Raw genomic sequence first — 16,793 nt, forward strand, 5'->3', positions numbered from 1 at the left:
TGTGAAAATCGCTGTCTTCTACCCTACCTACCTCCTACCAGAGTGGAGTGTGCTGTCTTTTGGGTTGTGATTCTGGCTTTGAAATAAAAAACAGTGGAATGCATAAGGGAAACTTCAGACAATCTCAAGTCATGCTAGGGGAACATTTTGCAGGCCGTTATCTTATGAAGAGTTACATAAAGACAGCAAAGAATCAAATACTCTTTATTTCTGTAATCTTTGCAATATTACTCCCTGTTCGGCCCTACTAGTTGTCACCATACTAGAAGCCCTGTCAGGTCATATTTGCTTGCTGAGGCTTTCTCAGGGCAGAGATGAACTGCTCGGCGCTATGTGCCGTGTCAGGTTGTCCTGTGGCACTGGGGAAAGGAGCAGTCTGAGAGCTGACATGGTGCAGTTGGCAGGTGGTGCCCTGAGGAGTGCTGCAAAAGAGCAGATGAATTAGCAGGTGGGCCCTGGGCATCATGCCACTTGCTGGGTGCCTGGCAGCACCAGTCCCGTGTGCTGTATCATAATTTGCCTCTTTCCTTTTCGCCTTGCAGCCTGGTGTCCTCCTTGCACCCCCATGTCTCTCTCTGTCTAGCGGCTTTCTCAACATGTTGTAGTGCATGGGGTTGTTCCTCCCCGGATGCAGTACTCGGCATTTCCTTTTGTTGAATTAACTTCCTGAGGCTCTTGCCAGCACGTTTTTCAACCTGTTAAGGTCCCTTGGTTGGCAGTGACATCTTGGTGCATGAACCGCAACGGCTTATTTTGTGGCATTTGTGAACTTGCTGAGTGTGCATTTTTTCCAACCACCAGACTCATTTGTGGAACGCTTGCACGCTGTCGTGTTAGCTCCTGCATGTGTACGTGAGGCTGCAGCAGGCAACCTCTAGGCTATTAGAAGTGAACGGCTTTATTTTGCTCGACAAGAATAGGGCCTGCTGATCTATTTAAAACACTTGTTGAAAATTTACTAGAAAGCATCTCCTGCTTCGCCTGCCTACCCAAAGGGGGTGTTTCAGTGTAGACAGGGAAAGGCTTGTTTGGGGTTTGTGTAGTAAGGGAAGACTCTAAAACTATCACAAAATATTCAAAGTATAGTTGCAGGAGGAACTTTTATACAGTGCCAGCAGTAACAAGAAGAGATTGTTCTTAATTTCCAGTTTTAACTTCTTACAAGGAGTGTAAATATTTTAATATTAAAGTAGACGGAAATGGTAATTGCCTTGACATATATCTGGTATTTTGCAGTTACTACAGAAGTGTGCCCTTGTAAATCTGTTGCTGTGGGATGTACTGGCGATCAGCACCCTACAGTGGGTAAAACATTTTTGTCGTGCTCTTGGAGGCTTACTTGAATGCAGTCTAATATTGATGTTAGTGGGGGAGATATGTAGCTGCAGGAAAAAATGACTTTGTGAAAATAACCCATGCCACAGATGCCCAGCTAGTAACTCTGCTGTTGTTTGGTATCACTGACTTCCTTTTCCCCCAGAAGATTTTTTTTTTCCTTCAGAGGAAGCAAGTCCTCTTTATTTGCTTGGAGGAAATCATATTTTGAGTTGATTTCTTTGTTCTTTCTTTTCTTTCTGTCAGGAGAGTTGATACTCCTTGGAAGTTTTCCTGCTTTTGCAGCTCTAATGTTTGGCAAATGAGCAGTTCCTGGTAGTAGCAAAACCATCTAAATACATACACCATAATTCATTATTTGCTTATCGGCTACTGCAGGTGTTCCAAATTCTCTGGCCTCTTCCTGGGAATTAGCATTTTGCAGTTATTCTCTTTTCTCATTTGCTTTTCTCCTACCACAACCCTGGTTGCCTTTAGCCAGAGAGCTATTTTGAGGCAGTTGTTTCTAGAAAGACCACAGTGCGTTACTCCAACTCATGCCACAGCTTGCAAGCAGTCGAGCGATATTCTGGAGGCACTGCTTCCTGGGTTTGCTTGACTTCTTAAAGGAATGCAAAAAGCAGTTTGTGAATCACTGAACGTGCACTTCTTTTTCCCTTCACCCCGCCCAACTACTAGCTTTAGCCATTCTTTCTCTTTTTCACTTCCTTCTGGCCTTTTTAATATCCTTTCACTCTATAGTCCTCTCTCAAATCGAAGCATGTTAACTTAAGCAACTTTATGTGGGGAAAGATCCTCTAGGGTTGGCTGACGGATTAAGTGGTGGCAGTACCTTGGTTGTGCAGCAACCTACGTTTGCACATTCTCCAGTCGTTTCCCATTAAAACTTAAATCCTCGTTCTGTTGTGGCACCTTTAAAAAGCAGACCTCCTCCTTACATCTAAATGTTATGAAAACCAGGCAGACTATAACCCAGAACCCTGAGGAATGCTTGATTGAAATAACAGATCAGGAAAGTCTCTTGCTAACATTCCTGTGATTATAGGTTTACTCAAGTGACAAAAACACGGTGTCAGCTAGCTTTCTGCCTGCAGTGTAATTTTGGTTCAAAAACTAACATAGCTCTTAAAGGCTTCACCGATGCAGTGTGTGTGGGGAGAGGTAACACCTGAAAATGTAACAGCATTCATTACCTTGCCTCTCTCTAGATTTATTTCATGTAATGCTTGGAGTGGCTGCTCTGGCTCCTGGAGTAGCAGAGTGTGTGTATCCCTGCTAGTAGTTATTGAGTAGTGCGAGTGAAGGGGAAGAGAAACAAACCATTCTCTGATCCTCAGAGGTCAACAAAAAGACAACTTTGTTTTAGCTCCCTCTGTTCTTTTGCAGCACCTAAGATTTTTTTTATTTTTTTTGGTCTTTTTTTTTTTTCCCTATTGTTAATTTCTGCTTGGTCTGATACCTTACACAGAGGACTGGGGAACCTGATGTAGAAAATGCAGAAAAAAAGTCTTAGAAAAGAAAATAAGAAAAGACACTTCCATTGTTCTGATTTCCAGTTAAGAGAGGCATAAAAGTTGTGGTGAAGAATAGCAACCATAAAAGTGTTGGTTTCAAAAGCATTTATTATTTCAAGCAGTGGTGAAGAATAGCAACCATAAAAGTGTTGGTTTCAAAAGCATTTATTATTTCAAGCAGTAAATGTGATGTAGGAGGAAACAGCAGTTACCTTGCTTTCATTTTCACATGAGCAAAAGACTTGAACAGATTTCTGTTTTGTGTGTTGACGTGATGTAAACTCCATTAATGCATCCTGAATTTCATTGTGAGTGCTGGTGCGGGTCAGTGTCTGTTCCTCCCGATCTATTTTAGAAGTATTTGAACGAGAAAACTGGTTATGAAAGTTCTCTTAATCAGAAACTTTTCACTTAAAATGAAGCTTTCCAAATATGCAATGAGCCCCTCTGACCCAGGAGGCTGTTTGCAGCCTTAGTACAGATAAAGATGCACAGTTAGCTTCCACCCTCGTGTACAAAATGAACATCAGCTGCAGTAAACTGATTTTAAAGCTTCCTGGAACTGTTCCAGGTTCTGATATGGAAGGTCTGTCTTCTTCACTATTGACGCTCATGTTTGTTCTTCCTCCCTCTCACCCTCTCCACCCCTTTCTTTCTTTGCAGGCAAAGGCAGCTCAAGCATCTCATCCGACGTGAGTTCAAGTACAGATCACACGCCCACCAAAGCCCAGAAAAATGCAGCTACCAGTGAAGGTAGGCATCTGGTACTCGTTACCCAGGTCAGGCCCCCCAGCATAATCCCGGCTATTTTCAGAAAAGGAATCCCTCCTCCTCCTCCTCGTTCTTTCTTTGTACAATGCTATCAGCATACTAGAAATGAAAAGAAGTTTGTTTCTGCTCCTACATGCTGTTTTTCCTGGTTTAAGCTTGTGAGAAAGGATTTAAGATACTTCTGCAGAACAAAAGCGTAGAGGGTTTTGACTAATGTTTCATGTTACATTTTCAGCGAAGGCTTTTACTCTTAAGATTTGATGTGATCTGATTTTGAATTTATTTGTGAAAAGTATACTTGATAGAAGGTGTTTTTGGCATCTGTTCTAGGTTAAAACTCAGCCTCTTACTTTCATACCATGAACATCATGAAAATGCAAGTTGTTTGTACTGAATTTTCAAAGTGTGATTATGGACATGAGCTGACAAGGATTTAATCAGATAGATGCATCTCACCTGCAGTTACTAGAATATGTGATTACCTAGGTTTAGATTTTAATGTCTAGGGGAAGGAGACGTTTTGCGTGTGTCAGTAGTAACGTGACATTGCACTAACTGACCTATGAAAAGAGAAATGCTGATCCTTTCCTTCTGCCTTATTACGTATGAGTAGGTGTGCTCTGTTAAATGGAAGCATATTGGCTCTAGTTTTTACAAGAGTGTCTTCGAAGGCTAAGAGGAAACCAGTAAATCTATATGCAGTTCAATGATGTAAGCTGAAAGGTTTTTTTTGTAAGCGATGCGTTTATACACCATAGCTACTATCTCTACTCAACTCAGTCATGATATATCAGTTGTACTTGGTAATTATCAAGTATTAATTCCGATTTCTTACGGTTCTGCAATTACAAATTAAGTTACAAACTCTGATTGCTCTCAGTCTGGCTTTATTTCTTATGGTTGGGGAAAACCTTAGCCTTCCAATAGTTCTAGTTTGGCTCTGACTGTAGAACCTATACAGTAAAAGCAGTTTGTGTAAGTAATAAATGACTGTGTAAGTTAGAAGAATTTATTGTTAGGCATGCACAATCCCATATCAGGAAGGAAGATCTGGCACCTGTGAATCATGAGAAATTATATTCTAGAGTCTCTGCTTTTCAGTCTGAACAATAAATTTAGCAATAAATGAATATGGTTAATAAAGATGAGTTGAATAGTAGAGTTCATGTTTCTCTAAGCCTTAGATCCACAGGTTTTGAGGTACATGAAGGAGGTGAATTGCCAAGACGCCAAGTAAATGCAGGAAATGTATAAAAGCATTTTAGCTTTTCTGTATGACAGCCAGAGGAAAAAAAATTGTAAAGGAGTAGTGGAAACTTTGACGTCAGTCCTTTAACAATTGCTTTAAATTTCTGTTTTACTTCAATCAGTAAAACATGCTTTCCCCCTGTATTTTCAAATCAGATAATGCAAAATAATCTTTTATTAATCTCTGAGATTTATGTTCTTTATCAAGCCCAGTGTAGAGCCAGTGGGTACCAGTGTTTGCTGTGAAATTTTTACCACTGGTTTGCAGCTGATTAATTAATTAGTGAAGGAGGCTTAAATTTAAATGCAGGCCAGCAGATGCTGTAGTAAAGATGTGTTCTGAGTTCTCATGCAAATTCAAAAAGAGTTCAGAGCAGTGAAGGTTGTTTTTTTTTTTTCATGCTTGGAGGCAATTTCAGATATGAGCCTAATTTTTCTGTGCCCTAGAAGGGTGTAAATAGGTGGATGAGCATATGGTGTTTATTTTGATAGCAGCAGTGGTAGTCCATTGCCTGTGCTAGTACGGCTATGCTACCAAGATTTTCTGCTGAGGAGTTGATGTGGGTCAGTTTAATATAAGTTGCCTTAATGTGGATTGCTGTTTAATCTGTCGGATAGTTGAAATGACTTAACCAGCGAGTGTGAGAGCAGAGAATTGGAGGTGGTGGTGAGGGGGGGGAACAGGGCTTGTATAAACCAGTGCTGTTACTGAAAGGCATGCTTATCAACCAGTGCGTCTGTGGGTATTTGCTTGTTCTGGTGTTGTTTTTAACTAATGCTACATCTTTTCCCCATCTGCAGTAGACTTACCCCGTAGGAGGATTCAAGTAAAAGAGAGACTCATACCTTCTGCAAGATGAGTAGAGTTCTGAGCTTGCAGGACTGAATGCTTTCATACAATTCAGTTACAGAGCAGTGTCTAGGGACCAGCTCAGAACAGGAGCTGTATTGTGTTGGACACTGTACAAGCAGTAGCAGTTATGTCTTCTCATTGGGGTGTTCACATAACTTCTTATAACCATTAGTAAAATTTAGCTTCATAGTGCTTCATGCTCTAATATTTGCTTGTCGTGATACAGTAGTACCTGCCCACCCCAGAGATTGATATGCACGTCTTGTTCTTCAACGTGAGGCTGAAGTTCATGCAGCTTTATTGCAGGGACAAAAAATAAATTCTTAATTCTGCCCCTTGCTTTAACTCTAGTGTGAATCCATAGTGCTGTATGCTGTCCAATGAATGAGTCAGGCCTGTGTGGTGAAATGTGTGTCCTAGGTCTGGACTAGGAAGGACTCCAAATGGTGAACTTTTCTTCACCTTCACTGTTGCACGAAATACTCTTCACAAGTTGCAGACAGCTTCCTTGCAAGCCTTCAGTTTCTAGTGGTGGCTGAACTCCTGGGTGCCCAGCTCTGTGGAGAGCACAGAACTTGTGTGTGAGGCTGAAGGCCTTTGTCTCCTCCTTTCCAGCTTGGCAAACAGACCTAATTCTCCTCAGTTCTGCACAACATGTCTTCTCTGCTGTTTCCGTAAGACAGTTGACACAACACTTGTTGAAGCTGAATCAATGAAAAGCCTTAAAATGGCTAGGAAGGAAGTCTGTGAGGGTGCTCCACGTCAGGTCTGTGGCACTCAACGTTGGAGAAGCGGTCATGTAAAACGCTTCTCAGGCAGGTATAGATTCCCAGGGAGTGCATAAAGGCCAGGGTTCTTCCTTGAAAGAGCAAAACACCTCAGGAACTATCTGGTTCCTAGCAGGTGTTATCTCACTGTCTGAGCCATCAGATGAACTACACTTTTACTCTTGTCTGCTGTACCCATTCTGTCTGTGAATTTTCAGTGCTGTGATGTTTCCGTGCAGGATGAGCTCAAGAAATGAATAACTGGTGGCTTGAAATGGCTTATGTGGTGTTCCAGTCCTAGGTGTGCTGTTGAAGTGACAGCACTTCAGTCTTTAGGTGGGAATGAGAGATGCAGTTATGGCCAGAATACGGTGCCCTCCTTCACCCTGTAGATTCTGAACATCTCTGTAGCTGTGGGGGATGATCTTTTGTTTCACAGAGGTAGGAGGCATGTCACGCTATCAAATGTGTCTGGGTGAGCTGCATAGCCTCTCCCAGGGAAGAGCTGCCAGTACTTAGCAGCACTATTAGCCAAACTAGTTTCGCTCAGCAATGCATCAGAGATGGCAACAAGTCCTCTACTTCTGTTACCTGGCAGAATGTGGACAGCAGCTGGCAGACCACTCAACTTCCTAAATCCAAACTTGAGGTACCAGTGATGCATCTGAGAAGGATGCAGCAACGAGGCGGAGCTGGCGTTCAGTTTGCAGTCAAATTGCTTTCATTGTGGCTTTTACTTTCTGTATTTCAGTGGAGGGTGGAAGGCAAAAAGCAGATGTCTGGTCTTCTCTCTGTAAATAACTGAATAAGCTATAGAGGAAGTTTGGCTGCAGCTTGGCTCGGAAGAAAGCATAGCAGACTGTGGATGTGCACGTATGATGATGCTTCTGCCCTTTCTCCTCTTCTGAGGATGCAATTTTCTTTAGCTTTGAATATACACTACATTTTACTTCTTTTCCAGTTTCAGACATTGTCTGCAATTCTTTACCCCATCAATCAATTAGAGTTAGAAACTTGAGAACACATGAGTTTTTGCTACCCCCCGTTGCTGTTCTGGCAAGTGAAAGACTAAATGGATTTTTGTGGGCCGTTTAAATGCAATTTGCTAGACACAGTCTCAGCTGGAATATTATTGTTTAAAGCTTGATTTAGAAGATTAGACTGAATGTTTTTCTATTGGTTTACCTTGGTCAGGGAGCTTTCTTCTAACACTTACTTGCAGAGTGTGGAATGTTATGTCCAGGCTGGATGCTTCATATTAACTTGACTGTTTTTCAGATTAAAAAAATAAATAATAATAATCGATACTATTTGCACTTCATGTCTAGATGGCTTTTAAATGGTAATCCAGAGGCTGTTTTAAATTGAGAGCTCATGTCTGAGCTCCATGGAAGAGTTATAATTTACTTGTTAGTTTCTGTAAAATCAAATTGGAGGGTTAGGCCTGAAACAAAACGCTGTTTTAGCAGAAGGGTTAAGTGCTGAAATACCTCTGAATATAGTCTGTTAACTGTTATTTAGAATTCTGTGGAAATACAGTTAAGTCAGCTGCAGTATTCTGCAGAAATTAAATTTGTATCTGCTTTTACTGATGCCAACTTTTAGGGACTTTGAAAATTTATTTAACTTTTTTTCCATTCTGTGGTACCCTGAGAACTACAGAGTCTGTCACAGTTCTGATAGTTGTACCCTCCTTTCTGTTTTATTTGAGAAGCAGGCTCAATGGCATGACGGGAATAACTACATGCATAAGGAACTATTCCCTTCGTTAAATCACGCTTGGGGGTCAGCGATGGGAAAATGTAGCATTTTGCAAATATTTAATGCCTTAGTTACTCACGTAAGAGTGTTACTGAACACTGCGTGGGATGACGTAGCTGAAGTCAATCAGGTTATGTTGCTGTGGCCCTCAGCGTCCTACTCTTGTGGGTTCCTGATACTGAAACTTAAGCAGCTGGTATGTTAGCGAGTCCGTCTATGCCATGCAATTTCTCCTTTGTTGTCTTCCCCTTGGCATACACAGTCAGTTCCAAAGGAAAGGATGGCTGTGAATGAGGAAGTACCCTTCTCTTAGCTGTGGTTTTCATTCTGCTGTGTCTGTAATTGCTGAAGTCCTTCAAAAATAATTAAAAAAAAAAAAAAAAATAGTGGAAAGAGTTCCAGCTAGGTGCAAATTTGCTGGATTTCAGAGTTTTCAGTGAAACTTCTATTCTGGATATATAACTACAGGTATTCATTAAAGTTTCCTAATTATAGAAATATCAGCTACTTAAGTAGCTGAAACTGGATTTATATTCAGTTTAACAAGAACAAAGCACAGTTGGATAAGCTTTTCCAAGAGAAGTGAGCCTCTGTTCACGTAATAATAGCAAATAAAAAAGCAGATTTATTCTATGAACTGCAAGTGAATTAATGTGTGATTAATTACCTAGTTGAGGAAAGTAGGAGTAGAGAATGTTCAGTCATACCATTACTACTTTGACACCTAAAATATTATTCTGGAGAACTGCAGAAAATAATGGAACAAGCAACTAGTTTTCAAATAATTTTCATGAACTGTGGAAAGACAGCCTGAGCTTTATCCATGTGTGAAAACTTTCAAAACAGTAGTTTCACACCCTCGCTTATTTTAGCTAAGAATGGCAGTCGTGAGTGGTAGACATTTTTGTCCGTGGATTTCATACTCTGAAGTGTAGAATATTAGTGGTATCTTTTTCTTTTCCAAGATAACTTTATAGAATCTCCTTGCCGAGACAAATTTGACTTCTGGATCAGAAAACCTTTGTCACTGCTGTGTGTGTGAATATATTAAGTATCATTTCTTGAACACAAAGTTTCACATTTACCAGTGAGGGAAGAAAATTAGACAAAGTCCACGTTATAGGATCTTTTCAGGGAGGATGTCATGCTGTTAATTTCTCTTGGCTTCATAATCACATTCTTTCAAAAGGCTGTGTGCCTTAAGATCTCCCAAATAACTCGTAACTTATTCAGTGAGTTTAAGGGGATCTTTGTTTTACGCAATGATGGACCCTATGAAAAAACTGGAAAGATGGAACCAAGTCCTTTTGATTTTGAATCCTTTTGATATTTCAAGTGGCTTCCTGATGGAGAGGCATCTGTGCTTGAAAATTCAGGTGAGTATGATACTGGTGTTATTTCAAAGGGAGGTAAAATCCCAGAGAATCAGTCTGTGAGTAGACAACTCCTCTGTGTTCATGGGGTAAGATAAGTAGCTATGTTCAATACACTGAAGCATTTGAACGGCTCGTGTCCTCTGTGGATGTTTAACTAATTATGTGTTGTGACAAAAGATCGTTGTTTAAAAGAGGTGCTGTTTTTCACCCAGTTCTTCTTGACTGTCTTTTTGGCAGGAAGAGCTCTTTAGATCCATTCCCGTGTCTAATACCTGTTAAGAAATCTTTTCCCACTTTGGTTCTTTAATATTTTTCCTTTCATTTTCCCTTTAATGTTAGAAGCTTACTCATTTAGTATCAGAACTGGGAACCTATCTATATTCTTTCCAGATGCACGTAAGCATGTGTGTAATTCCTAGTTCTTTTGGTGGCAGTTCTCTCCCTGTTTCTTTCTGTCCTCGTGTCTTTGACTGGGAGTTCATGCTCTTGCTCCTCCCGTTGAAGTACTGTCTAAGTAGAGTTTCTGAGCAACAAACCATGTCTGAATTTGATACGAATTCCTGAATTTGCCCCTGCTTGCTTGGAACTGGGCTGAGATTCAGTTGGCTTTGAGTGAACTGTGGCTGTTTTGAGTTGGTAGTGAAACTGGAGACCAGGTAAGCTTCCTAGGGTTTCGTGTTACTTTTCTGACGGTGGAGTTTTCTAGAAAAGTGAAATGTTGCATCGCTGAATGTGCCAAAACAGAATCATTTGAAGCCAAAAAAACTGGGGAGTAATAAGAGGGGGGTGGGAGGCATGACAGTTAATAAATCCAAAACTATAAACACTTTGGCAGAATAAACAGAGCTCTCTATTTAAATTCCTGTAACCAACATATCTCAATGCATATGCAAATATAATCACCTCAAGCAGCATGTAGAGGTACAAGCTAGTACAGAGGCTTGTTCTTAGCCCTTATTTTTCATGTTTAGCCACATCTTGTTGTACTTTTGCTATCTAACAGGCAGTGTTCCTGTGAAGCTGTTCTGCTAATTGTAACAATACCATTGCAATCGGCATTTAAATCAGAGTTCAGATACAAGGCAGAAGTGGTTGGGGCGTTGGCAAGGTTAAAGCTGCAAATTGAAACCTTACGTTATTCTGGCTAATTTGTACTGAAATGCTATAGCCAAATGTTTAAAACTTGCCCAAACAATGCTAGGAACAAATTGGAAAGGTACATAAAACTGCAGTCTTACTTGATCTGCTGCCTGAAATGTGAGACCTACCAGAGCAAATGCACTTACAGTACAGTCAGAGAGAAATGACCCCAATTTAAAAACCTGGCGTTAGCTTTTCCAAAGTAAGGAATGATGCTTGGTAGGAGTGATTACAGGCTACTCAATTACCTGTAAATCTGATTTTAAGGAATCCAAGATCCCAAATGTAATTCTTTCTGTAAAATGCTGTACCAACCTACTTGTATACTGCTGTTGTGGGGAGTTTTTGACCCTAAACTGTTCTTTGTATGTTACTGCGTATGCTGGCCATTTTAAGTAGTTTCCTTCTCTGCAAAGTGAAGTCAACTTGAAGTACCTGATGATTCTACGACCTTTGCTAGTCTAATAAGCTATCTTACTTAAATGCTAGACTGTCTCTGAACTGGTTGTAGTGTGTATATATATAACCTAATAATGTGTACTTAAATACATTGGGGCTATCAGTTTTCCAGAATTTATGAGCTGATATTAGCAAGTTGTTTCAGGTTAATTCTAAAACTTGACAATAAGAATGAAATAAAATTGGAACAGCACATTTTTTGCCATTAACTTAACAATCCCTGTTAAGATGCCAAACTGCAGCTTACATTTATTACATCAAATATCCTGCCTCCATTTTCATGTGTCGTCTTATCTTTTTGCCAGTTTATCAAACGGCTGTATAATTGTATAATTTATACAAAATAGATTTGCTAAAACTAGATAAATGCCTGCATAGTGTTGCTGACTCGTTCTGTTCTCCTCTCTCTGTGTGGTACCATAGTGGCTTTCTCACATTATTGTTTTGGCATTGCCTTGTTTCTGCTGCTTTCTTCACATTTCCCTTGAAGCATGTTCTGAGATTGGCTGATGGAAATGGCAGTTTAAGAACAGATAACGATAATTTGCATGTTCTTGTTAATTCTGACTGGTGGATCCTTATAGCTTTAGGCAATTACAGCAGATTAGGTATAAGCAGAAGTTATGAGCCTGAGTATAATCTGGTGATTAGCAGTTCACGTATTCCTCAAGCCTTAATCAGCCGCAGTTCAACATTTAACATCTGTGTTGTTGTGGTGGTATGCCTGTTGCAAGGTCAGCAGTTGCCCATCTTGGTATTTCTCTCACATTTAAGGTTTGTTTTTGTATTTAACTGTGATGATGGATTGGCAGTTTGTACCCCTTGAAGAAGATCAAAGTATAATTGCCATTTTAATGGTTTAAATAAAATATTTTTTTTCTGGTACAGCAAAATGAGTACCTGTGGCAGCTGATAACTAGCTGAGCTGGGAGACTTCTGCTCATCTACTCCAGCATCTAGTCAGTACATAAGGCCTTGCCAGAAGGCAGGAAAGATTTCTTTAGAGATAAGTGTAAATGATCCTCTGTAAGATCTGGCAATCTACATGTATTTAGAGAGGCTAGTTTTGAACTACCCTCCAGCAAAGCCAAGCGTACCTTGATGCGTTTAGGCTGCCTTACAGATGTGAATGCCTGATTAGGAAGAAGCTCGATGGCTTTATTGGATGACTGTCATGCTGCTTGTGATGACTTGGATAAATCATAAATCTCCACTGTAAATTATCACCAGAGTCATGATACTGAAGGTTCAGTTTTTAGCAGTGCCTAATTTAACCTATACCTTTTTTTGGTTTTCCCTAACTTGAAATCAGTTTTCATACTGTATATAAAAGTTTGAAATGTTCCAGTACTATTGGGTATTTCGTGGGAGCCTTCTTCCTCTTCCTCACCATGATGTGCTTAATCTGAAAATATTTGTGTTCATGCAGACATGTAAATAGTTATGTATAGCCTATATATATAAAAATTATTTCCCCTAACTGGCAAGATAAACACGCGTAAGCCTTGACAGGTTTTAGATCTAGGTTTTTAGATCCAGCTTGAGTTATCAAAACTTTGTGTGCCACCTGAACCTTCAGAAGCTCTGCACAGTGCGGAGTAATTGTTTACTTGGCACAGGAAAGGACTCTTTCAGCAGTACATTTGTGGGTGTGTGGTGTTTTTTCTTTTTTTTTTTTTCCTCAGACCAGGAACAAATGTGATCTAAACGATAAAAGCATATTTGGACTGTAATCAGTTGGCTGTAGTTCGGGAGACTGATGGTTACTTGGTCCTTCTTTACTGTGGTCTGAGATAAACCATTAGCTTGAACTCTGCTTTCTGAAATGATTGTGCTCTTTGCTGTTGACCCTTTTGCTATTAAACAAGACTTAAGTCATTGTAATCTCAGCCAAAATTACAGTCCAATCTGATTTTAACTGTGAACGGGCCTTCTCTTTGCTGTTTTAGTAGAGTCAACTTTCACAGTGCTTTTTTTATGCCCTTGTGTCTCAGATACGGTTGTACTGCATGTTTACTCCTGCCTCACATTTGTGTTTGGAAGGCTTTTGCAATATTAGGCATGTGAATCTGACTGATCAATTAGAATCTGGTTTTAACGGGAGATTAGTTTGGATCTAAACGAAATTCGCTGCACTGAATCCGCTTTAATAGCTTGTAATAAAAGAACTGGTGTCAGTAGGTGTCAATTGGTGCTGTTGCTTTGTCAAACTACTTGACTAATCTATGTTGGGGGGGAAAAAAGTCTTTAGAGGAATATCTGTTTTTGCTGACGTGGTATTGGATGGGTGATAAATACACTGGTGTCCTTCAGTATTTAATGAAGATCATTTCTGTCAGCATCTAATCGAGGAAGACAGATTCCCACAGCATTCCATGAAATCTAAATATTTTGCTGGGCTATGTTAGGAATATGTCATCCCTGATGAAATTGTATCTGAACCAAAGTAACAATACTGCCATTCAGTTGGTGAGTTCAGGCTCTGCCGATCAGATTTAATGGTTATTTGGAATGAGGGATGATAATTGATCCTTTCTTCAGCCTGATGTGTTAATGCTTTCGTATACTGACTATTAATTTTGTATGTTTAAGGAATGTGCACGTGTATTTTGGGGGGGAGGGAGACTTGAAACACTCAAAACCTGACATTTTAACTGATCTTCCTGTGTTACTGTGATGATACCAGACTTTTGAAGAATATTGTTCCTAAGGAAGAGACCAGGAGGCTGCAAAAGTAAACATCACACAATTCTGCTGTGAGAAGCTAATGAAGTATCATGGTTACCTACAGATGCCCAGTGTTTGTCTGCTATTTCGAAATTATGTGTGAACTCAAAGTCAAACAAACCAACTCAGAACTCATGACACTTACCTCATGTCTAGATTTATGTTATTGGTTATTTTAGGTCTGATTTGGACATGTGGCAAATGAGAAGCACAGGGATGTCCTCTCAAATTGGCTGATAAATTAGTGCACAGACTATTCTTGTAACTCTGCTACTCTTTATGCATGCTTCAACTCAGAATCCTTTGTGGCTCTGTGCTGCTTTGGTTCTGCACCTGCTAGTTTCATGGAAATTGGAAAAAAATAATTCTAGAGAACTCCTTACTTATTCCTTTCTAAGCCAGAAATGTTTTTGTCAAAATAAGATGAGCAGAGAAGGACAATATGCCATGAACTCTTACCTTTTAATATTTATGAGCTCTAAATCAGAGCAACCCTATTTAAGTATGTTGTATACTATTCTATTTAGGAAAGAACAATAACAAAACGTAGCTTAAAATATTGGTCTGATGAGGGTTGAGGGGGAAGGGGAGCATAGTAGGGAACTGCAAGCAGTAAAGCTAGTTAGGTGAAAGAAACTGAAAAGCAGAATATATTAGCTGTGAAGTTATTAAAAAAGTGGTTAAAAATATGACTAACCAAACATTTGTATCCTACTGTCTATTGCTCAATATGATGTATTATGCTTATAAACTAAGCAGGCTGATATTGCTGAAAGGATAAATTGTTTCCTTTGGGCCCATTTGTAGAAATTGCGTCCCCTTGTCTGAATGCTCAGCCAAGTTAGGTCAGAGAAACAAGCGTTTTGTAGCGGATGGTTTAGTTAACAACACATGTAATCCTGGTGAACCTCTGGCATTTAGTGACTCCTGGAAAAACTGATGCATCGCGTTGCTTCAGTAACCAGATAGTCTTTGTGAATCCAAAATACAAGTTATAAACTATGTGAAACTTCCTGATTTTTACCCTGAGATTGAGTGTGGTTTTAAAAAATAGTTTACATATCTGTCTCAGTACTGCTTATCAATCTGGATTGAATTGCTTTTAATCTCAACAAATTCAAGAGTAAGTGTCTAAGTTACTAATTTCAAGTCCTAATAGAGGCCATGATTCTTCAGTATTTTGAAAGAGTTCAGTCAATGTTTAAGAAGGGTGTTGTGTAATCTCATGGATACGTTCCATCGGTAAGTTTCCATAAAAATGGGACTGCTTGACTGCTTGAGCCTTCCTTGTAAGAACTCATTTCCACGAGGGTAGGGGTCTCATGGATGAAAAGCACACCCATCTTTTTATGAAGTTGTTACTGGACTGGTCAAAAAGTTACTCCTTCGTTAAAAGGATGTATAAAAATAATATCCCTAGAGGCTTTGTGTAATGTTTTATTACTAACTCTATAGAAATAAAACAGCTGGAGCATCACTGCAAATATAAGGCCTGTTTCTCGGCTTCTTTTAGCCTCAGGACCAAGGTCACCTTTGGTATGAGAAGGAGCGCTGTCAGTGATACCAATTTCCATTTGGGTGCTGATGGATTTCTCTATAGCAAGGAAAATGTGTATATTTTAGGTGCTTTTCATGTATGGTTTTGTTTATTTAGGTTCATGTTCATTAACTGTGTTAAACTAAATTCAAGATGTGGATGAGCTTCAGTTCCTCCCCTCTGTGAGTGTTCTGGAATGTTCTAAAAGCTTGGTATGGGAGGATGCTCAGCTGAAAACACTTGGACGGTCCTCACCTCTGCATGCTGTATTGCAGCAGTGTGCAGTATGTGATGGGTGAAGCTCAGCGTGAGCCAGAAATGTGCACTTGCAGCCCAGAAAGCCAACCATCTCCTGGGCTGTATCAGAAGCAGTGTGGCCAGCAGAACAAGGGAGGTGATTCTCCCCCTCTGCTCTGCTCTTTTGAGACCCCACCTGGAGCCCTGCGCTCAGCTCTGGGGCCCTCAGCACAAGGACAAGGACATGGATGTATTAGAATGAGTCCAGAGGGGGGCCATGAGGATGATCAAGGCGCTGAAGAACCTCTCCTATGAAGATAATCATAGGATATCCCGAGTTGGAAGGGACCCACACGGATCATCAAGTCCAACTCCTGGCACCACACAGGTCTACCCAAAAATTCAGGCCATGTGGCTAAGTGCATAGTACAAGCGTTTCTTAATCTCCGACAGGCTTGGTGCAGTGACTGCATCCCTGGGGAGCCTGTTCCAGTGCGTGACCACGCTCTCAGTGAAGAACTTCTTCCTGATATCCAGCCTGACCCTCCCCTGTCGCAGCTTGACACCGTTCCCTCAGGTCCTGTCACTAACGAGAACAGATCAGCGGCCGCCCCTCTGCTCCCGCTTGTTGAGGAAGCTGTAGGCCGCAAGGAGGTCAAGCTGAGGGAGTTCAGCCTGGAAAAGAGAAAGCTGCAGGGAGACCTTACAGCGGCCTTCCACTACCTGAAGGGGGCCTACAGGAAAGCTGGGGAGGGACTCTGTCAGGGGGTGCGTTGGTAGAACAAGGGGGAATGGCTTTAAGCTAAAAGAGGGAAGACTTAGATTAGGTATTATGAAGAAATTCTTTACTCAGGGTGGTGAGGCAGTGGAATGGGTTGCTCAGAGAAGCTGAGAATGCTTTGAGCAACCTGGTCTGGTGGGAGGTGTTTCCTGCCCACGGTGGAAGGGGAGGAGGGTTGCAATCAGGTCATCCCTAGGGGTCCCCTCCAACCCAAACCATTCTGTGGTACGTGCTTGCTCCTTAGACAGTTTAAAAGACTTTGCCTTCATTGCTTCTTGAAAATAAAA

General features: G+C 40.6%; 1 protein-coding gene across 3 annotated transcripts in view; it reads left to right on the forward strand.

Annotated features, from left to right (window-relative positions):
- The window catches only part of FBXL7 (F-box and leucine rich repeat protein 7), a 187,964-nt gene that overhangs the window by 42,112 nt on the left and 129,059 nt on the right, over nucleotides 1–16,793 (forward strand). For 2 of the 3 annotated variants that reach the window (XM_068670830.1, XM_068670828.1), the window contains exon 2: nucleotides 3,513–3,602. The exons of the other annotated variant lie outside the window; for it this stretch is intronic. Coding sequence is in view for 1 of the 2 variants with exons in the window: in XM_068670828.1 (XP_068526929.1) it covers nucleotides 3,513–3,602 (90 nt within the window). In the remaining variant the exon portion in view is untranslated. The remainder of the gene's footprint in view (nucleotides 1–3,512; nucleotides 3,603–16,793) is intronic. 3 annotated transcript variants of the gene reach the window in all.

The sequence above is a fragment of the Anas acuta genome, chromosome 2 (assembly GCF_963932015.1).
Source record: "Anas acuta chromosome 2, bAnaAcu1.1, whole genome shotgun sequence".
In the NCBI taxonomy this organism is placed as follows: domain Eukaryota; kingdom Metazoa; phylum Chordata; class Aves; order Anseriformes; family Anatidae; genus Anas; species Anas acuta.